The sequence below is a fragment of the Ictalurus furcatus genome, chromosome 6 (genome assembly GCF_023375685.1).
Source record: "Ictalurus furcatus strain D&B chromosome 6, Billie_1.0, whole genome shotgun sequence".
In the NCBI taxonomy this organism is placed as follows: domain Eukaryota; kingdom Metazoa; phylum Chordata; class Actinopteri; order Siluriformes; family Ictaluridae; genus Ictalurus; species Ictalurus furcatus.
In genome coordinates this window covers 24,553,491-24,571,854 of record NC_071260.1, presented here as the reverse complement: position 1 = coordinate 24,571,854, position 18,364 = coordinate 24,553,491, and the positions used below count along the sequence as shown (strand labels likewise).

At 39.9% G+C, this 18,364-nt stretch overlaps 1 protein-coding gene across 3 annotated transcripts in view; it reads left to right on the top strand.

Annotated features, from left to right (window-relative positions):
• Window positions 1-18,364, top strand: part of pard3bb (par-3 family cell polarity regulator beta b) — a 321,269-nt gene that overhangs the window by 32,918 nt on the left and 269,987 nt on the right. For all 3 annotated transcript variants that reach the window (XM_053627241.1, XM_053627242.1, XM_053627240.1), the window contains one exon: window positions 1,758-1,859. In XM_053627241.1, the coding sequence (XP_053483216.1) occupies window positions 1,758-1,859 (102 nt within the window). The remainder of the gene's footprint in view (window positions 1-1,757; window positions 1,860-18,364) is intronic.

The window sequence follows — 18,364 nt, the reverse complement described above, 5'->3', positions numbered from 1 at the left end:
ACTTCCAACTTTGTGGCAACATTTTGGGAAGAACCACATGTGGGTGTGATTGCTAGATGTCCACATACTATTGGCCATATTGTGCAGTTAAAGGTGCAGTGAATCTTGTTATTTTCTTTGTTTCTGCCTTCTGTTTAAATTTTTCTGGCCTGGAAATGAGCTTCAATGCTGCACCTGAAATAACGCCTCTGACTATGAAAAACAAAAGAAAAGCCAACCTCAGCTTACCTACCTGGAAACTCGGGACTGTCTCATCAACCCTGACTTCTGCAAGCAACGTCCTTTAAATGAATTATACGATACTGAAATATACATGAATTATACTATACTGTATGTACAAGTATTTGCTTTATATCAATAAACGTTGTTAAAAACAGATTGTTAAATCAATCAACACGGAGAGTGTACATCAGTCATAACAGATGAACATGGAGGTGCCCATGGTTTTTCTCCCACTTTGTAGGTTGAACAAAATTGAACAAAACTTCCCGCTTCTGAGATAACTTGAATGCAAATCAAGGCACTCTTACTGTGTGTGTGTGTGTGTGTGTGTGTGTGTGTGTGTGTGTGTAAAAAAAAAAAAAATAAATAAAATATATATATATATATATATATTTATATTAATATATATATATATATATATATAAAATATAAAATAAAATGTGGGAAAAACTTTTTCAACACCTGTTTGTAGGGGTATTATTCAGGGGCAGGTCCACTGATGGAGATTCTGAGGCATGCAGCCAGGTGTTCGGGTATAAACCAATAATATTACTTGCCCACTGTCATTTTGCTTGTTTTGAAAAATAGAAATAAAGCCAGTTTAGTTCATTTTCGCATTTCAGCGCCCACGTTTATCAAATAAAAAACCTCTATTTTGTAAAATACTAAGCGTGTTATCAATACTTGGTTGGATGATGGACGCTACAATTATAAACAAAGTGTCTGCTCCATGACTGTGGGCAGCAGCAGTCACAGTAGAGTTTAGCAATCGGACTGATCAGATCTGTATAATCCTGCCATGAGTACATAGACGTTGCTAAGACAAAGGGAGGACATCTCTCTTTCTTTGATCACGTTAAAAGTAAAATCAGACTTGTTGTCGGTTTCCCGACTCATTTTTAAGAAGATGAGAGAGCGAGCTGACAGCACGGAGAGAGAGAGCGAGAGCAGCGGTGAACTGACAATTGTGCATCTTGATTGAAAAGAAAAATTGGAGTTCGGACTTTATCTACCTGGGCGGGCTGCCCAAGAAGAGCCTATGTATGTGAAACATTACATGCGCTCAGATCAACTTGTATATACAATCTTTCCGACATGACCTGAATGCACCATATGTCACATTGAAGAAATGGCAGCACTGTCAGCATGGTGCGTGAATCCTTGCTTTCCAGTTCTTCAACCTTGTCTACAGCATACGAATTTACAATTGACTCGCTCTTGTAATGTTCCACTCTTCCTGATTCTCGTGTCTCCAAAAGTATGTTAAACTAGATCATGTGAAACTCCTTTCCAGTTACTTTTGACATCAAGGTATTTGTCCTCACACAAAGTTCACTTACATTCTTTTAGGTTTCTATGTTTTTATAGCGCTCATAAACATGGCCTGTTTTAAAGAGAGCTTTGATTTTTGGGATCAGATAGCACTATGGGAACAGCCTTGTAGAAGTATTTGTAGAGACCTGATAAGGCTTGGGTCATGGCCGGTGTGTTGTGTTCTTTGTGTGATGGGATATGTCAATCCGTGTGTTGTGCAGGAGGGAGACTTCCTAGTGAGGACGCATCACGTCGAGTACTGCGATGGGGGAATTCTGGATCCTGATGATGTGCTTTCGGATCTGGTGGAAGACAAGGATAAGGTAAGATTGAAGTCTGAGTGAAATGATTTAGGCATGTGGCATGGCAGTCTAAACATGGCCTGTGATGCTAAAAAACAAACCCTACAGTAGAGAAGTACTGAAACAGGATAATTGTTTGACTCCAGCTCCTTCCAGCAACCTTCAAATGCATATGCGGTACCCTGGGGACAATTTAGCATCTCTGTGGTGTTGTGTCACACCCAAGCGGTTAGCATTTTCCTGAAAACGCACTGAGATGCACAACAATAATGTCATGCTAAGGCCTTCAAAAGTAGGACTTGAGAGCATTGAGGGAGCCTTGCCAGTGTGTGATAGTGAAGAAATGCACCACATTGGGAATTGAATATGACTACAGTTGGAGAAAAATGGGAGAGGGAAATTGTCCTGCGACATTTAAAGCGGGCCACTATATAGTAATTTATGGAAATATAGCATACCTTATGCTAGGGAATTTAGTTTCATATGGAAATTTGAACCTTTCCAAATGCTGATGTAGACCTCAGTCATATTTATAACCTAAAAGTGCAGTGGCCACATGAGCCGTCTTCCTTCAAGTGTTCTCCGTAACAATCCTCCTGAGTGTTAGGTTTGTCCTCTCTCTGTACTCGCTCTTATCGTACTCCTCACTCGGCCACTCCTAACTCAATACGAAGGGCATTTTCCTCCTAATTGAATTCATACATATTTCAGATGGCCTATTGCATACAAGGCTTTTGATTTCCCCCATGCTAATTAATAGAAGTGAGGGAAACAGGATGTGCCTTTCTGCTTGTGTGCATTGCTAGGCCAGTGCCTCATAAGCACAAAGTGCGTGTGTGTGTGTGGTTATGCCTCTCTGTGGATGAAAAGAGAAAACTGGTTTAAATATTGTACCAGCTATTAGCATTGATCTGCAAATCAAACTTGCATATAAAGTATTGCCTGGAATCTCTAGGGACCGCACAATTTAACTTCAGATTTTAAAATGTGACTGGGTATCCTCATCTTGATTTAGATTTCTATTGCTTACATTAAAAAAAAAGCATTACTTTTAAAAAAAATATATATTAAAAATGTTCTTTCAGTTCATATCATTAAAATCTTCGTCCATCAGGAAATGTGATGTATTTCCTTTAGGCTTTTAGAACAAATGTCATTTGAATTTTCATAATATGTTCAATGTTTGGATGACCAAATGAATCCACATTTGATTGTATAAGATCCCTTGTTTTACTTTTAATCACCTCATACATGTTTCCTAATGTTCTGGTGTACAGAACAGCGTCTGGATAAATGCATGGCAATATTTTACATTTAGAAACGGACATCAGTTTAACTGAAACTAAGAAAAAAAACATACAGTGAGGTCCAAAAGTCTTGAGACTACGTTGAAAATCTGGGATTTTTTCAAATTTAAAACTTGAAATAAACAAAAGTTTTTTTGAAATATGAAAATAAGCCTAAAACAAACACACAAAAAAAAAGGAAATGTGCAACGTCTTGGCTATTTTAACTGACCATTTAAATGTAAGCACATGTCTGGTATTGACCATGTTAACTCCATTGTACAAAAGGTCAGATTTTCCGTGAGTCTTATATCTTCCAGTGAAGCAGATGTTCAGATGACGCGGTGATGGATTTGCACGTGGATCATAAGGTTTTGCACACAGTTGTGGAGTCTGTGTCTGCTCGCGTGCACACGGTCATTAAAGCAAAAAGCAGACCTGCCAAATACTAAGAAACCAAATACTTTGAGATTCATTTAAATATTTCTAAGATTCTATTTTTTTTTTACTCAAGTGGGTGCTGATGATATAATTCGTAATGACAACCTTGGTGTTAAATTGAAAATGAATGCCGAACAGAATAATTTTCAGAACCACCGCCCCGAAGCGGAGCGCGTTAAAATCATGTAACGCACACCTGGCTGTGGATTGTCTCGCTTATACCATGGTCACTTGCCAGCATTGACGGGTTAAAGTGTCATTGAGGTTTGCAATGCAAAATTTGACTGAAAAGATAAAAATAATGGTTGATTTTCGTCGTAAAAATCCGACGCGATCAGCTGACAGTAGGGTGAATATGTTAAATAATTTATTTTGTAGACAGTAAATAAAAGCTATAGAGCTCAGGTTTTCACGTTTTGTAAAATGTGTGTCATGATATTATGGTCTGTTTTTGTCATAACGCCCACCCCTATTGAGCATGTATAGTGAATAGAAATGCATTTGGGATTCTGTGAATTATCCCTGTATGATGACGGGCTGAAGATGGCCGATGCTAAATCTAACAGAATATCTGGAAAAGTAAAATCTAACACAATATCTGGAATCGGAGAGTAAAAAAATATCAAGACAGATCTAAAACATATGCTACGACTATAGTGTTTCCCTATGATATTCTTTTAATGTGACACCGTGTCGGACTACTGGTGTTTGCTCTGTGACAGTATAAAATTAAAGGTTCATTTTGTTTTAGTTAAAAAGACATTTAATTCAATTCAAATTTATTTGTATAGCGCTTTTAACAATGGACATTGTCTCAACGCAGCTTTACAGAAACATATAAACACAGGATACAGATTGTAAGTGTGTGAATTTATCCCTATTGAGCAAGCCGGTGGGGACGGTGGTGAGGAAAATCTCCCTAAGATGATATGAGGAAGAAACCTTGAGAGGAACTCAGAAGGGAACCCGTCCTCATCTGGGTAACGATGGTTAGAGTGAAAGTAAAAGAAAGTTCTTTATGGATTTTATGAGGTTTTGTTGAACAAGTCCACTGTTCACTAAAGGAGACCTGAGTGGAAAAACTGCATGTGGTAATTGCAGTCTCATTTATGCATAAGTCTGTTTCTATAATAAACTATAAATCATCGATACACTTCTACAGTTTATTTCCATTCATTAATTTATTATTCATAGAGATACATATACACACAAACTGCACTCAGGCGCAGACGTGAGCTATTGTGCCTGGATTCTGTGTAAGCAGGAATTAGCTCATAAATCCATGATGGGATGTGGAATGTGTTTTCTCTGCGGCGACGTTGCCATGGCGACAACTTTCCCAAATGTCACATCCAACATTAGCATTTCCTGTTGATCCAGGAACTCATCACCCACCCATTCTTTGTGTAAATGTGTTTTTTATGGTCTCTTCAGGATAATTGCTTTATTGTTTTGCCGCGTTTTGAAACACACAGACGTTTCCTCACACGCCATCTATAAAGATTAGAGATTGCACGCCTTTTACCCATCCAAATGACGCTCGGATATGAAAGTCACGCTCGGATTTCAACTCGGATTTCTGGGGAGACATTACTACAGAAACGAGCCACGCTGAGGCCAGATTAAGCCTGTGGTACACGCTTAGGTTTTTGTTCTCGCTAAATGCTCTGAGCATATAAAAAAGCACAGACCGTTCCAGGCGTACATGTTTTCTCTGTGTCAGAAGCCTCCAGTTGTTTCTTTATAACCCGTTACTTGCAGCGCTTTGTAGTAAGGAAGTGTGTGGAATGTGTTGGCTATCTAATCGAGGTGTAGGTTCACTATTTCTGTCATCTCACACAATTGCCACCCCCTCTTTCACAGAGAAAAAGACTGTGGGCTGAGAGAACACTGCTGTCACATACGGTACACGTACACGCAGCAGGCCTTCGACTAAGTGATTACACACAAGCACACGTTTCCTTAACTTTGATACGCTTACCCATATATGTTTGGATGACAAAGGAAAAATGGACATGTAGTGTCTAATTATAGTGTTGGTCTTAGTAATAGCTTCAGCATGCATCGGTTCTGTAACTCTCTGGAACTGTCACTAGAGAGATTTTCCCTCAACTGGTGTTTGAACGACGGAGAGCGCTGACTCCAAAAATCTACATACCATAGATGTTCAGTTGGGAGGAGATCTGGTTACTGTGTAGTCCATAGCATATAATTTACATAATTTTCATCCTCATCAAACCATTAAGTGAGTGCTTGTGCCCTGTGGATGGGGGCGGAGCCATCCTGGAAGAGACCACTGCCATATCGTAGAATGAAGGTGATCAGTCAGAAGAACTTTGTATTGTTTTGCAGTGAGCCATCTCTTCTTTGTCACCCACGTGTATATAGATTTGTTGTTTGGTTGTAAGACATCCTGATGAAACAGAGGAAAGTTGGAGCAGCATTTCACGATGAGCATGATTGCTGTTTTTTTGTGTAATCAATCAGGACAGCCTAATCGAACCAGGTGAAGGTGCCGTTATTTAAAAGCAATTTAATCTGATCACGGTAAGTCATGTCAGTTTGTATCGTTATCCCATCCATATAGACATATGCAGCTCCGTGTGCATGACCGCCTATCCATTTCCTTTTGATACAATACTGATCCAGTCGATACTGCACCGATTATTAACCGATATCACCACGCTGAACTGATGTCGACTTCCTCTTAGAAACAAAGCAATTTTCTGGAGACTTTAGTTGCTAAATTATGCAAAATCTTTTGACTGGATGATTTCGATGTGGTGTGTCTTATGTTTATGTGCATGATTATGAGGCTGCGGTGCTGTTCTACTGGTGTTCAGCCAAGTCTCACATCTAATCACAGCTCAAACACATGGGACGCTGCTCTCTACTGCCCTCTAGAGCAAAGGTCCAGATCACATCTTCACACTTTTCAGGAAACTTCACGGAAAAGGGAAAAGAAAAAAACAAAACAAAACAAAAGCGCTGTATAGAACTTGTTTTCCACATATTTGTATGGGGGTATTTACAATTTTTCACAGCCCCAAGGCTGTTTTAAAGGTTACCATGTAATGGAGCCAAAAAGAAAAAGGAGTAACATGTTTGAATAATATTGATGTGTGTGCAGGAGGTTAATTAAAACCCCGAGTCATTCATCATGAGCCGAGGGCAGGCAGGCGGACTGGCCAGGGCTTGAATCAATCACCCAGTCTCGGCTCACTGTACTGCTAATACACAGCCTCTGCCCTCGCACACATTTGTTCACTTACTCACTCTCACTCTTGCACTTACTCTCTCTCTCTCTCTCTCTCTCTCTCTCTCTCTCTCTCTCTCTCTCTCTGGTATTACCCTCCTTACTTTTAAATCGCTTATGAATGCCAGTGCGGCTGTGTGCATTTTACTTTCGCTTTGAATTAGCTTCAATTGCTTGCATGGTGGGTTTATTATTATTCTTAATGAAAAACAACAACAAAACAGTACAATGACATACTCGCTTATATTAAACATAGAACTTTTGAAACCAAATCTTCCGCCATCGTCTTGTCAGTCAGCTCGCCTCACTCTCGTCACATGATAAATGAATGATGTAATCGGTGTGCGGCCGAACACCACGTGACCCCGCGGAACACCGACTATCGCAGCAATCCTACCATGCTTGTAATAGTAATTTTTGTGGAATTATTTTTAGTTTTGCGTGATGCATTTGATTTAATGTTTTAATGGGTCTGAAAATTAATTTCTGATTGCATCTGGAAAATATTTACTGTGTATTAATAGTGAACAGTAGCAGTATTCCTGAGCTTCATTCAATATACAAATGATTAAAAATTATATTTATCGGAGTATAACTATTTTAGCTGGCAGTCATGTTGTTTGTCATTTTAATATATTTTCTGTATTTTTATTCATCATTAATAATCCTGCTGAGGTTCAAGGCAGTGTACGAGTTTATTACTTTGTAACCTGAACCGCCTTCGCTGTATACTGACTTGATGTTTTGCCCGGTGTAAGAGATATAGTAGTATTGGGTTTGCCTCTTCCTTGACTCTCCATGTCTCACTTTGTCTTGATGTGGTGTTGTGTCCCTGTCTCTGGCCTTGACTGTCTGAGACTGACTTTACCCTGGGTGTCGTCACACCAGCAGAGAAAGAGGGTTTCTCCATGTTACTGTGACACTTATCGGTTTTAGGTCTCTGTAATGTGTTTATTCTGACTTCCTTAGCTTAATTTTATGCCGAGTGCTCTGAGGCATCACCAGCGATTCCTCTAGATGTCTGGATTTTGGTGGTGTGTATAGAGGCATTCCGGTTTGTCTTGAGATGGAGCAGATACCTTCATTAATGTGCAATGAGTGGTTTACAGGAAAACGGAACGGCCCATTGCTCTGAGACAATAAAATAAGAATTGATAAATGACAGGTTCCACTATTCATTTGGTTCATTATGCAGAAGCATAAGAAGAAAGAGTCTCTTAATTTGCTGTTGCAGTCAGTACACAGGAAATAGAGAGATCTCAGCATGTATTAACACAACACACAAAAACACTGGTGTTATGCAGGTGTTTCTTTCTCAATTTAATCTGTTTTATAAACTTAACCAGTGAGGTTTTCCCCCAGTGTTTCTGTATAGATTCTTGAAGGTAATAAAGATACCATCTACATATTCTTGACAGTGAATTTTTCAAATATGCATATTTTGGGATCAAAGACTGAAAAAATGCTTATAATTTCTAATTTGTCTAATAACATTGGTTAAGGAAAAAAAAGAAAACATTTCACAGCATTTTCTCCCAATTTATTTAGTCATTTCCCATTCCCACGTACTGGCTAGTTCTCCCCAGTCACATGGCAGGTAAGAGGCAGAGATGGCAACGGCTAAAACCTGCTTCCTCCATATCTTTTATTTATTTATTTATTTATTTATTTATTTATTTATTTATTTATTTATTTATTTAAGCTGCTTTCCATGCTATTGTATGTCATGGGGCAGCTGAAAACCCTTGAAAGCAATAACTGGTCTCTTCCACATATATGAGCTAACAGAGCCCATGATGATAAGCCCTCATGTCGCTCTGATTGACAGGGGAGGGAATAATTTTGCTTACTTGGACTCCAGGTAATGGATGTCTGAGGATGGCATTATCAGAATAAAACTTGTGATTTCCTGAGGATAGAACAAGTGCGCCTTTTTGAAAACCTCTTGAGATGCTTGAGAGCCAGTAATCTAATTATTGACCTTATTCTGAATAAGACAATATTGTGATTAAGGTGTTTACATGAGTTGCTTTTAGAATATTCCTTTCATGTTCAGGTTTTACACGTTATAGAACATAGATCGATTAACGTCACACTTCATCACGTCCCCACGCCACTCCGTCCGACGTTCCCTCCAGAATTTCACGTATCAACATACAGTTGGTCTTCGTTATGGTACCGTATACAGTTTTTGGGTGTTTCATTTTTAATTTACGAAAGCTTCAAGTGCAGTTAATTTTGTCATGCTGTACGTGCAAATAGACGACTGCTTGAAGCCGTGGGCTGCGTCCCACATGAAATACATATATTTCTCCTACTATATAGTAGGCATGTACGCGATTTCGGACGCAGCCGTGCTCTCTTGTTTGCCGTCAAACGGTTGAGCCCTGCCGTGTATATGTACGTGTCCTGTCGCAAAATGCGGTGAAAACTCTCACGCGACGTTAATAGTGTGATTAAGGTGTGTACATGTCTGTAACGCACGTCCATAATGCGACTAAAACAGGAGTACTCCACAATTTGATTTATGTTTACCTTAATCCGACTAAAGTCATACTCGAAGTAATCAATAATCGCTGTTTACATGGTAGTTTCTTAATCAGAATATTGTTTTAATCGGGTTAATATCGGATTATTGTTGTCCGTGTAAACATACTGATTGTGAGCACAGTGTCCAGTTGTCCATGCTGTAATACACCTGATGGTTGGTAATTAGCAGGTGAACTGAGCGTGTGTGTTAGGGCCGAGAGGACACTAACCTGTGGAGGGCAGTCTGGGACCAGGACCCACACACACACTTGTTCTTGGTGCATTCATTATTGTTCTTGGCTTTACTGCTTGCCTGTAACTCTGGGTTTTGGCTTGTATGGATGTGTGAAAGACTTGCAATCTGTCACAGTTTGACTCCTAAATAGGCTTGTGTGTTACATGGGTTCAGGAGACTTTTGCATGTTGGAAATGGAATATTGTTCTTTCATAATGTCCTGAGTTTGGATGGAGTTTGAAGTGGCACCTTTTTGTTTTCGTGTATTCGGAAATGAAATAAGTACAGTGCCCTCCACTGATATTGGCATCCTTGGTAAATATGAGTGAAGAAGGCTGTGAAAAATTCTTTATTGTTTAACCTTCTTATATTTTGTTAAGAAAATTCACTAAAATATTCTGCTCTAATGGATATCAAACAACTGCAAACAAAACACAGGTTTATAAAAAAAAAAATCTTTGTTAAATATAGGTGTGCAACAATTATTGGCACCCCTATGAATTTGTATGAGAAATGTATATATTTGAAATATATTCCCATTGATATTATACACTTTTTAGTACACCTGGGTAACTATGAACAAGAAATTATTCAACCATGACTTGTTACGCAGGGGTATAAATATGAGATAACACATAGGCCAAATTCCCTCAGTCATTCATAACAATGGGTAAGACCAAGGAATATAGCTGGATACAGCAAAAGGTTGTTGCGCTTCACAAAATGAGAAGTGGCTATAAGAAAATAGCATTTTTAACATTTCCGTCCCTGTGTTCGAAACCTTCCTAAACCGGTTAGATCAAACCAAAGACATGATTAATGATGTTCTTTTTATATACTATGCTTGGAAAGCTGTTAGACCCTGTGTGTTTGTTTTGATGAGGACATTTAAAAGATATTAATAAGGACTTTTAATTATGGAATTTTACTCAATTAAGTTCCAACGTCCTGATATGAAAAAGTTAATAATTCACTGCATGTTAAAATCAGTATAAATGTAATGTTGCATGTTGTCAGTAGAGTTTTTGGTTTGAAAATTCACAAGCATGCTAGCTGGTTAAATGCCCACCTCTAATCTGGGTTAGCTAGATAGGCTGGTTTTCTTAGATTCTCACAGGTTTGGTTATCTGCCTAATCCGTAATATAACATGATGAAGTTTTATGTCGAGAAAAAATGTATAGTAAGTTTAATTTACATTGTTACCATGCTTCATCCATGAACTAAAGCTACACTATATGACCTGAAGTTTGTGGACACCTCACCATTACACCCATATGTCGGCTTTCCCCAAACTGTTGGAACAAAGTTGGGTTTAGAATACCGTTTGTATAATTTCCCTTCACTGGAACTAGCTGGAAAATTTCACTTCACTGGGGTCGAGCCCATACCTCTTCCAGCATGACGATGCCCCTGTGCACAAAGTGAGCTCCATGAAGACATGGTGTACCAAAGTTGGATTAGAAGAACTCGAGTGGCCTGCACAGAGCCCTGAACTGAACCCGACTGAACACCTTTGGGAGAGCAGCAGTGCCCGATCTCACTAATGCTCTTGTTACTGAATGGGCAAAATCGCCACAGTCACACTCCAAAATCTAGTGGAAAGCCTTCTCTGAAGAGTGGAGGTGTTTATAACAGCAAATGTGCTTGTGGGGGAGGGGGGGAGGATTAACTCTGGAATGGGACGTTCAACAAGCAAATATGGGTGTGATGGGCAGGTGTCCACAAAACTTTGGGCAAATTAGATAAAAATGTATTTTCTGTAAGTAGAGTAAAAGTAGATACCAACGAAATGCAGGTAACAATAAGCTAAGTGGCTATGTGGAATGCAAAAATAACGGCATTAACTGCTAACACATTTCTGACTAAAGGTTCTGTTTCAGAACACTTTACAGGATAATTAGCCTACGTTTTCAGATGCACTTTATCTTGCAGTAAAATACTATTTGTTTCTCTTTCATTGAGATCTTGAATCGGTAACTATTTGCAAAATATCTTTGGGCTTTGGAAAACCCCAATAGTATTTTATATATATATATATATATATATATATATATATATATATATATATATATATATATATGTATTTTACCTACAGGCCAGTTTTAAGAATCGTATTAGTTATGTTCACATGCACCTCGTAGTATATAACTGGAGAAAGCTTTTGCCGATAGCTTTCTGTTGAATGGTATCTGTACTCTTCTTTTTTGTGTGCTAGCGTTTAGGTGTTTTAGCTCCATACTTTACGTCTGTGGCAGCAGATTTCATTGATTTTAAAGCTCAAAGAACTTGTCCTGTTACGATGTGTTTACAAAAGCATTACATTAGTTAGTGCAGCTTCGTTTGCATCAATCTGGCCCTCTGCAAGGCCATTGAGAGAGTGTGTGTGCGGTTTGGATGATAGAATAGTCAAGAAAAAAAGTTCTGACATTTGGTGGGATTAGAATGCCTACTGATCTCATCTGGAGCGCTCGCTAGAAATTAAACACTCAGAACTACCACAAATCAGTTCTCTGTAGGGTTGCAGAGAATGAGTAAGAGAGTGTGTGTTTGAGAGAGTGAGAATCGTGACTATCCCACTGTTTTAGTGCCTGAAACAACGGCTTTATATGGTGGATTTTAGATGAGGCTTGTTCTTTGAAACTGATTACAATGAGGCCTCTTTAAAATCTCACTTAATGCTTATTAAATAGGTTAATCAAGATTAATTAACTGTCATTCATGCCTCTCCGTGGTGCCACTGCTCTGTGCTCTCTGCAGCTCCTGGGTGGAGTAGTTTGTGCCCTGTGGATGCCACAATACTGAACGCAAGTTGATTTGATTAGAGAGCTCGCCCATCCAATCGCCATCAACCCCCAGCAGGCTCACTGGCCCATTGGCTGTAATGGCACACGAGCTGATGAATATTCAGTAGGATCTGATGCTTGAATATAGGCAGGATGGAGTGATGGCTTCTCAGGCCAGGCCCAGCAGGAGCCCACACCACACGGCTCAATGAGAGAAGCCATCACGTCTAGTCAATTAAGTCCTAGTCTCCCTCCTGGGGAGTCTCCAGCGGGCGGGTTCACTCTGACCATAAATCGAAAGATTCCTAAAAAGCAATCAGCTGTGACGGTCCTTAACTATCTCGGGAGGGGCGGGAAAGAAATTTGCCGTTAAAGGAATCATGACCCAAGCACCACTGTGTGGTCTCTCTGCTTTAATTTATGGCCTCTTGGAGACGTTTCGGATGGATATTGACTGCCCCCCTTTTGCTCTGCTGCTCTGCGTTGTTGTTATTGTTCTATGGCTTTAATTTATCATCAGCTCTTGCGAAACTGATGCGAACAGTTCGGAACTGGGAGGCAACAGCGAATGAGAGTTTAGCCTGGGTGTGAACTCTGATAATGGAGCTGGTATGAAGTAGTCACGGTCCAGCAGCCAGGCGAATGAGCGAGTCTTCAGTGACTCCGTCTGTTTCCTTCGCTCTCGCTTTCATTTTCACGGCTGGTTTTGAGACTCGGTGAATGTGGGTTTAGGAGAGAACGATGGGTATGATATGCTTAGGTGAGCAGGACCTTATTTTAGTGGTCACCTTGCTGAGGTGATGCACAAAACACTCATTTTCTGGACTATCATAATTGATTACAGGCTTAGGTTGTGTTTTTCCTCAATACAGGGTCTAAGCTGTCATCCAAGTGGTGTTTGATTTCAACAGCTCACTCCTTCCTGTCTGTTTGAACAACAGTTGTTTTTTTTTTTTTCTTTTTCTGGCTTGTCTGATTAGGGGATTGAAGCCCAACTTTTTGTGATGGACCATGTAATTCACAGATAATACACTCCACACAACAGGAGCAAGCTAAAAGATACACAGGCTATGCGGTGTGACGGTAATAGGGATGAAACGGTTACCGGTTTCACGATAAACCACGATAAAATTTCCTGACGGTTAGCATTGACGTGTCACGTTTAATTATCATTAAAACCGTGCATGAATATCGTGATTTGCAAAACTAGTGCTAAATGCTAAATGCTGTCCACACACTCTCAGCATGACTCTGACGCAGGTGCAGCATGCAACATTTGTGTTTTTGAGCGTGAAAGCAGTCGCTACAATTACAAACTAAACGCGTCTGCTCAATTCAGCACGAGCCGAATGAGTCCGAGTCGCAGCACAGATCTGCACCAGTCAGATTTCATTCCTGACAGAAAGAGTGAGGCGAGCTGACTGACAAGACGATGGCGGAAGATTTGGTTTAATATAAGCGAGTTTGTCATTGTACTATTTTGTTGTTGTTGTGTTTTTCATTAAGAATAATAATGAACTCGCCATTCAAGCAGTTGCTGCCAATTCGAAAGTGAAAGTGAAATGCGCACGGCCGCACGGGTATTCATAAGCGATTTAAAAACGAGGGGGACAAGAGGGAAAGCGCCAACGAAGCACAAAAGACCCCTTTCGAAGCAATTTTCTTCTGGAAAGCTCTGCAGACAGGGTTACCAGCTTCTATTAAAGTGCACCTATAATGGTTTTGAAACGGGCCTAATTTTGTTTTAAAGGTCTCATACAGTAGATTTACATGCATCCAAGGTCAAAAAACACTTTAATGTGCTCATAATTTAAACTGCAGCATCACCTTTTTCCCCCCAGTGTCACACAAGTCTCGTTCAATGATCTGTTCAAAATGATTCATTCTAAACTCCTCCTTTCAGAGAGCATACTCTGCTCTGATTGGTCATATGTCCCAGTCTGTTGTAATTGGTCTACCGCTGTCAGTGTGTGTCGGAAAAGGAAACGCCCACTACCATAACGAGTTTCAGCTCCGTCTGTTGACGAGCAGCCAGTGAAGACCAGAGGCGGGGCTTTTTGTTACAAACCTACGTAGGTTAGTACAGGAAGTAAGTCTGGAATCACTAACGACTCGTTTCAGCTGTTCAGAATCAGTTCCTTCTTTTGGGAGACAAATAACTCCGTTTGACGTGCGCTTTGATTTTTGAAACTTTGCAGACTTTTTTACATTCACAGACAGCTCTATAACACACTACATGGAAGATAATATTTGAAAAACCTTAATAGGTGCACTTTAAGTTTCCCTCAGCATTTTTATAAAATCCAAAATATGACCACAGTTCGGATTTGGTGCTCTTGAAAGGTTGGACATTCTCCTGAGCGCCGTCGTTGCCTTCCGCCATGTTCTCTAACTGAACTAAATGATTTTTATTACTATCAACAAGCAAAATGACAGTGGGGGCGGTGCTGCGGTGGGCAGGTGATGTAATCGGTGTGTGGCTGAACACGAATATAAAACCTGTTGAAATGATTTCAGTGTGTGTATCAGCACTTTTTGTACATTTTCAGCACATTTTAACAATACCTTGATAATAATGATAACTGTGATAGTTTTGGTCACGATAATCGTGATATGAAATGAAAAAAACATACTGTTACGTCTCTGGATGTTAACATATCTGACTTGCTGTAAAGTCAGAGTGGCTGAGAGGGTTTGTGAGTACGGACAGCTGGCGTGTTGGTGCTGCACAGGATTCAACACTCCAGGGGTTCTGTGTAAGCACAAGCTTGAGCTGGCATCAGTTTGGCGTGTGTGTGTGTGTGTGTGTGTGTGTGTGTGTGTGTGTGTGTGTGCGCCAAGTGTCCAGACAGAGGATGGCTTTAGGCTTAGGATTTATCCCAGCACTGATGCTCAGTCCAAATCCTCTCTCCTTGCCAAACTTCTTCTCTCTCTCTCTCTCTCTCTCTGTCCACTTGTGAAGATAAGTGAAGTTTTACATAGCTCCCAGAAACACTGCAGAGTAAGTGTATAAGACTTGTGATTGGATAGGTTGTTTTAAAAAAAAACAAACACTTCAGTATTAGCTTTGTTCATTGATTTTTAGAAAGAAATCACCATGGCTGCAGTTTCAAACACTTAAAAAACACTTAAAAAATGTACAAATCCAGGACTGGCAGCGATCGCCGACTTTCCCTCTTGTTATTTCATTCGTCATTACGAACCTCATCAAATCATTTTTGGAAGGGCAAGCTAAAAAATAACCTCTCAACATTTAATGAACTCTGGGCTTCAGCTAGATCTCCCCTAATGTGTTGGACTGAAAATTACAGTAATTAAGAAATTAGAATTGCAATTTCACAGAAATGCTTTAGGAACTCTGGCCCCATCCGAGGTCTCCACCTCCCTGTGTGCGAGCTAATTAGCGACTAGCGCATGGCAGCCATCATGACAAAATGATGCAGATAATTTGTAAATAATAGTTCAGCGCTTTTTTTTGTGCTTTATACAGCTGTACATTTTTACAGAGGCTTTTACCACGTTGCAGAGGCTTTTATCTTCGTCCTGGTTATAAAATATAGGCTTTAAATAAAGCTTTTGTTGGGTTAATTGGGGGGTAATATAAATTAGCCTATTAAGCTTTAGGAAAGTGTTCCTTGTGTAAATTCGGCAAAGAAGGATGGTAATGGCTTCAGGGTGACGTGCTGTAAAAGTACATACAAAGGTCTGTTTTGGTGCCATGGCTCGTTAGCCTGACTTCTGTTCTTCCTTTGCTGAACTAATAATATATCTTTTTCTTTTTATTTGCCCAATATGGACCCCCCCCCCCCCCCTTAAATTTCTTTTGTTAATATTACACATCAGAGATGGAATATATTCAGCCTCAAAATTACTCCTAAGCCACAAGTATTCTTTCCTTGTAGCACAGACAGTTATATAAATGAGAACCGGAGCACAGAAATTAGCCTGAACTAGTCTAATCCCCGCCCCCCCCCCTTTTTTTTTTTTTTTTTTTTTTTTAAATAAAACAAAAAAAAAACCCCAGCCCTCCATTCTGTGCTTTGAAACCACAGAAACTCTTGCCAGAATGCTGCCACTCCATCCTGGTAGGTACAAATGTGCCATTTTAAAATGAAGCTCTGAGTTTCATGCACGGTTATTAAGATAATTATCGTAATTGGTGCTCATTTGGGAAATAAAGGCTCTGACTAACACGCTCTGTCCTTCTTCCTAGCCATTGGAGGTGATCACGCAGTATGCCATTTTGTCCCTCTTTTCCTCCGAGTCTCACAGCGGTGGTCTTGGAAAGACCAGGCGGTTTTTGGGATGCACCAGGGGCTCAGAGAGGCTGTTCCATCATGCTGTTCCATCAGCCGGCCATCATAGCCCGCCTGCTGAGATCCATGATGGGGGAGGCAGAGAGAAGGGATGGCCGAGTAATTGGCCCTTTTCATGAGCCTCGCCTGAAAATTGACATCATTTAGAAGGGTGTGCGTGTGGGATGGTGTGGCGTTGGGTTCATTTGTGTTCGTTTAGGTTTCATTCATTCATTTTTCCGGAATGAAAAAGCAGCATGAGGGTAAGGCTGAGAGACATAATAAAAAAGTATTATGGCAGCTACAGAGACTGCTACATGATTCCTTTTATTTCATTGGGCTTCATGCGGCAAATTGAGATCTGAAGTGGCTTCGTGGTTACATGTAATATAGACTATTTTCTTTTACTTCCTGTGTGGTGTGACTAACATGTTCAAAAAGATGTCATTAATCAGCATGTTCATCCTCTACTCTCGTGTAATATGAAGAGACCTAGTATATTTTCTAGAGGTGTATAACTATTAATATAAATAGTAAATGGTCTGCGCTTATATAACGCCTTCTAACCTTAACGGTTCTACAAACTCGTTCACACACTCACGCAAGGTGCTAGCCCTGCAACTTGGGGTTGAGTGTCTTGCACAAGGGGTCGGGGATCGAACCGCCAACCCTGTGATTAGTGGACAACCCACTCTACCACCTGAACCACAGCTGCCCATTGTTTATACCACAACATGGGTAAAGGCTCAAATCTGATTGCCGTTATTTTCATATAGCTTAGGTAGTTCTGGCTGTAACATGAACGTTACATGAATAGCTCGTTCTGATATGTTATTGTTGCTATAGTAACAGCGCGTACGCCGGCTACTCCACATAATCTAAGACTAACACTAATAAAAAAACTTATTTAAAAACTTGTTCTGTAACAAGGTAATTCTTATATTCTGTCATGTTTTTTTTTTGTTTTTTTTTGTGACATTCATTTCACGTGTGTAAAGAGTCTTTGTTGTAAGTGCTCTCAGTCTCGGTTTTGTCCGATCCATACAAATGAATGTTTTTAGTGGATGTTTCCGAAACCTTTCCTGCTCCCCACATGGAGTGCACATTATAGGCATATAGGTATTAGTTTTGTAGACGCACGACAAAATACGTTCACCCGTGTCACGTTTGGGACTTCTTGACAAACTACTGTACACATTCAGTACAAGAGTTAAACTGACACAGGGGATAGACCTGCAGTGAACACTGTTCTGTTGGAGATCAGTCCTGGACTATTGTTTGTAGCTCCTGTATGTTCTCAAATAGATTTTTTTTTAAATGCCTGTCATGCCACCCTTCTAAATAAACGTTTTCATAAACAATCCAGAAACCAGACCTGTAGAATTTAGAAGCAACTTCAGATAAAAAAAAAAGCCATTAATGAAATGAGTGTGTGTGCATAGCACAACTCCTTTCCCCTTTCATGTGGGTGTATTGACTATGCAGTTTCAAATGAAGTTTGTTTGTTTGTTTGTTTTGCAGTGATGTATATAATTTTTACGCCCATAATATTTTATATAGGTTACCCCAAGGTCTTAAGTAGAAAGTATGATTCACTTTTTACGCGTAGGCTAGGAACAGCGTACAGTACACGTGATGCAAATTTCGTCATCAGCAGAGTACGAGCATACGGTACGCGCGCCGATCAATTTTTCTAACCG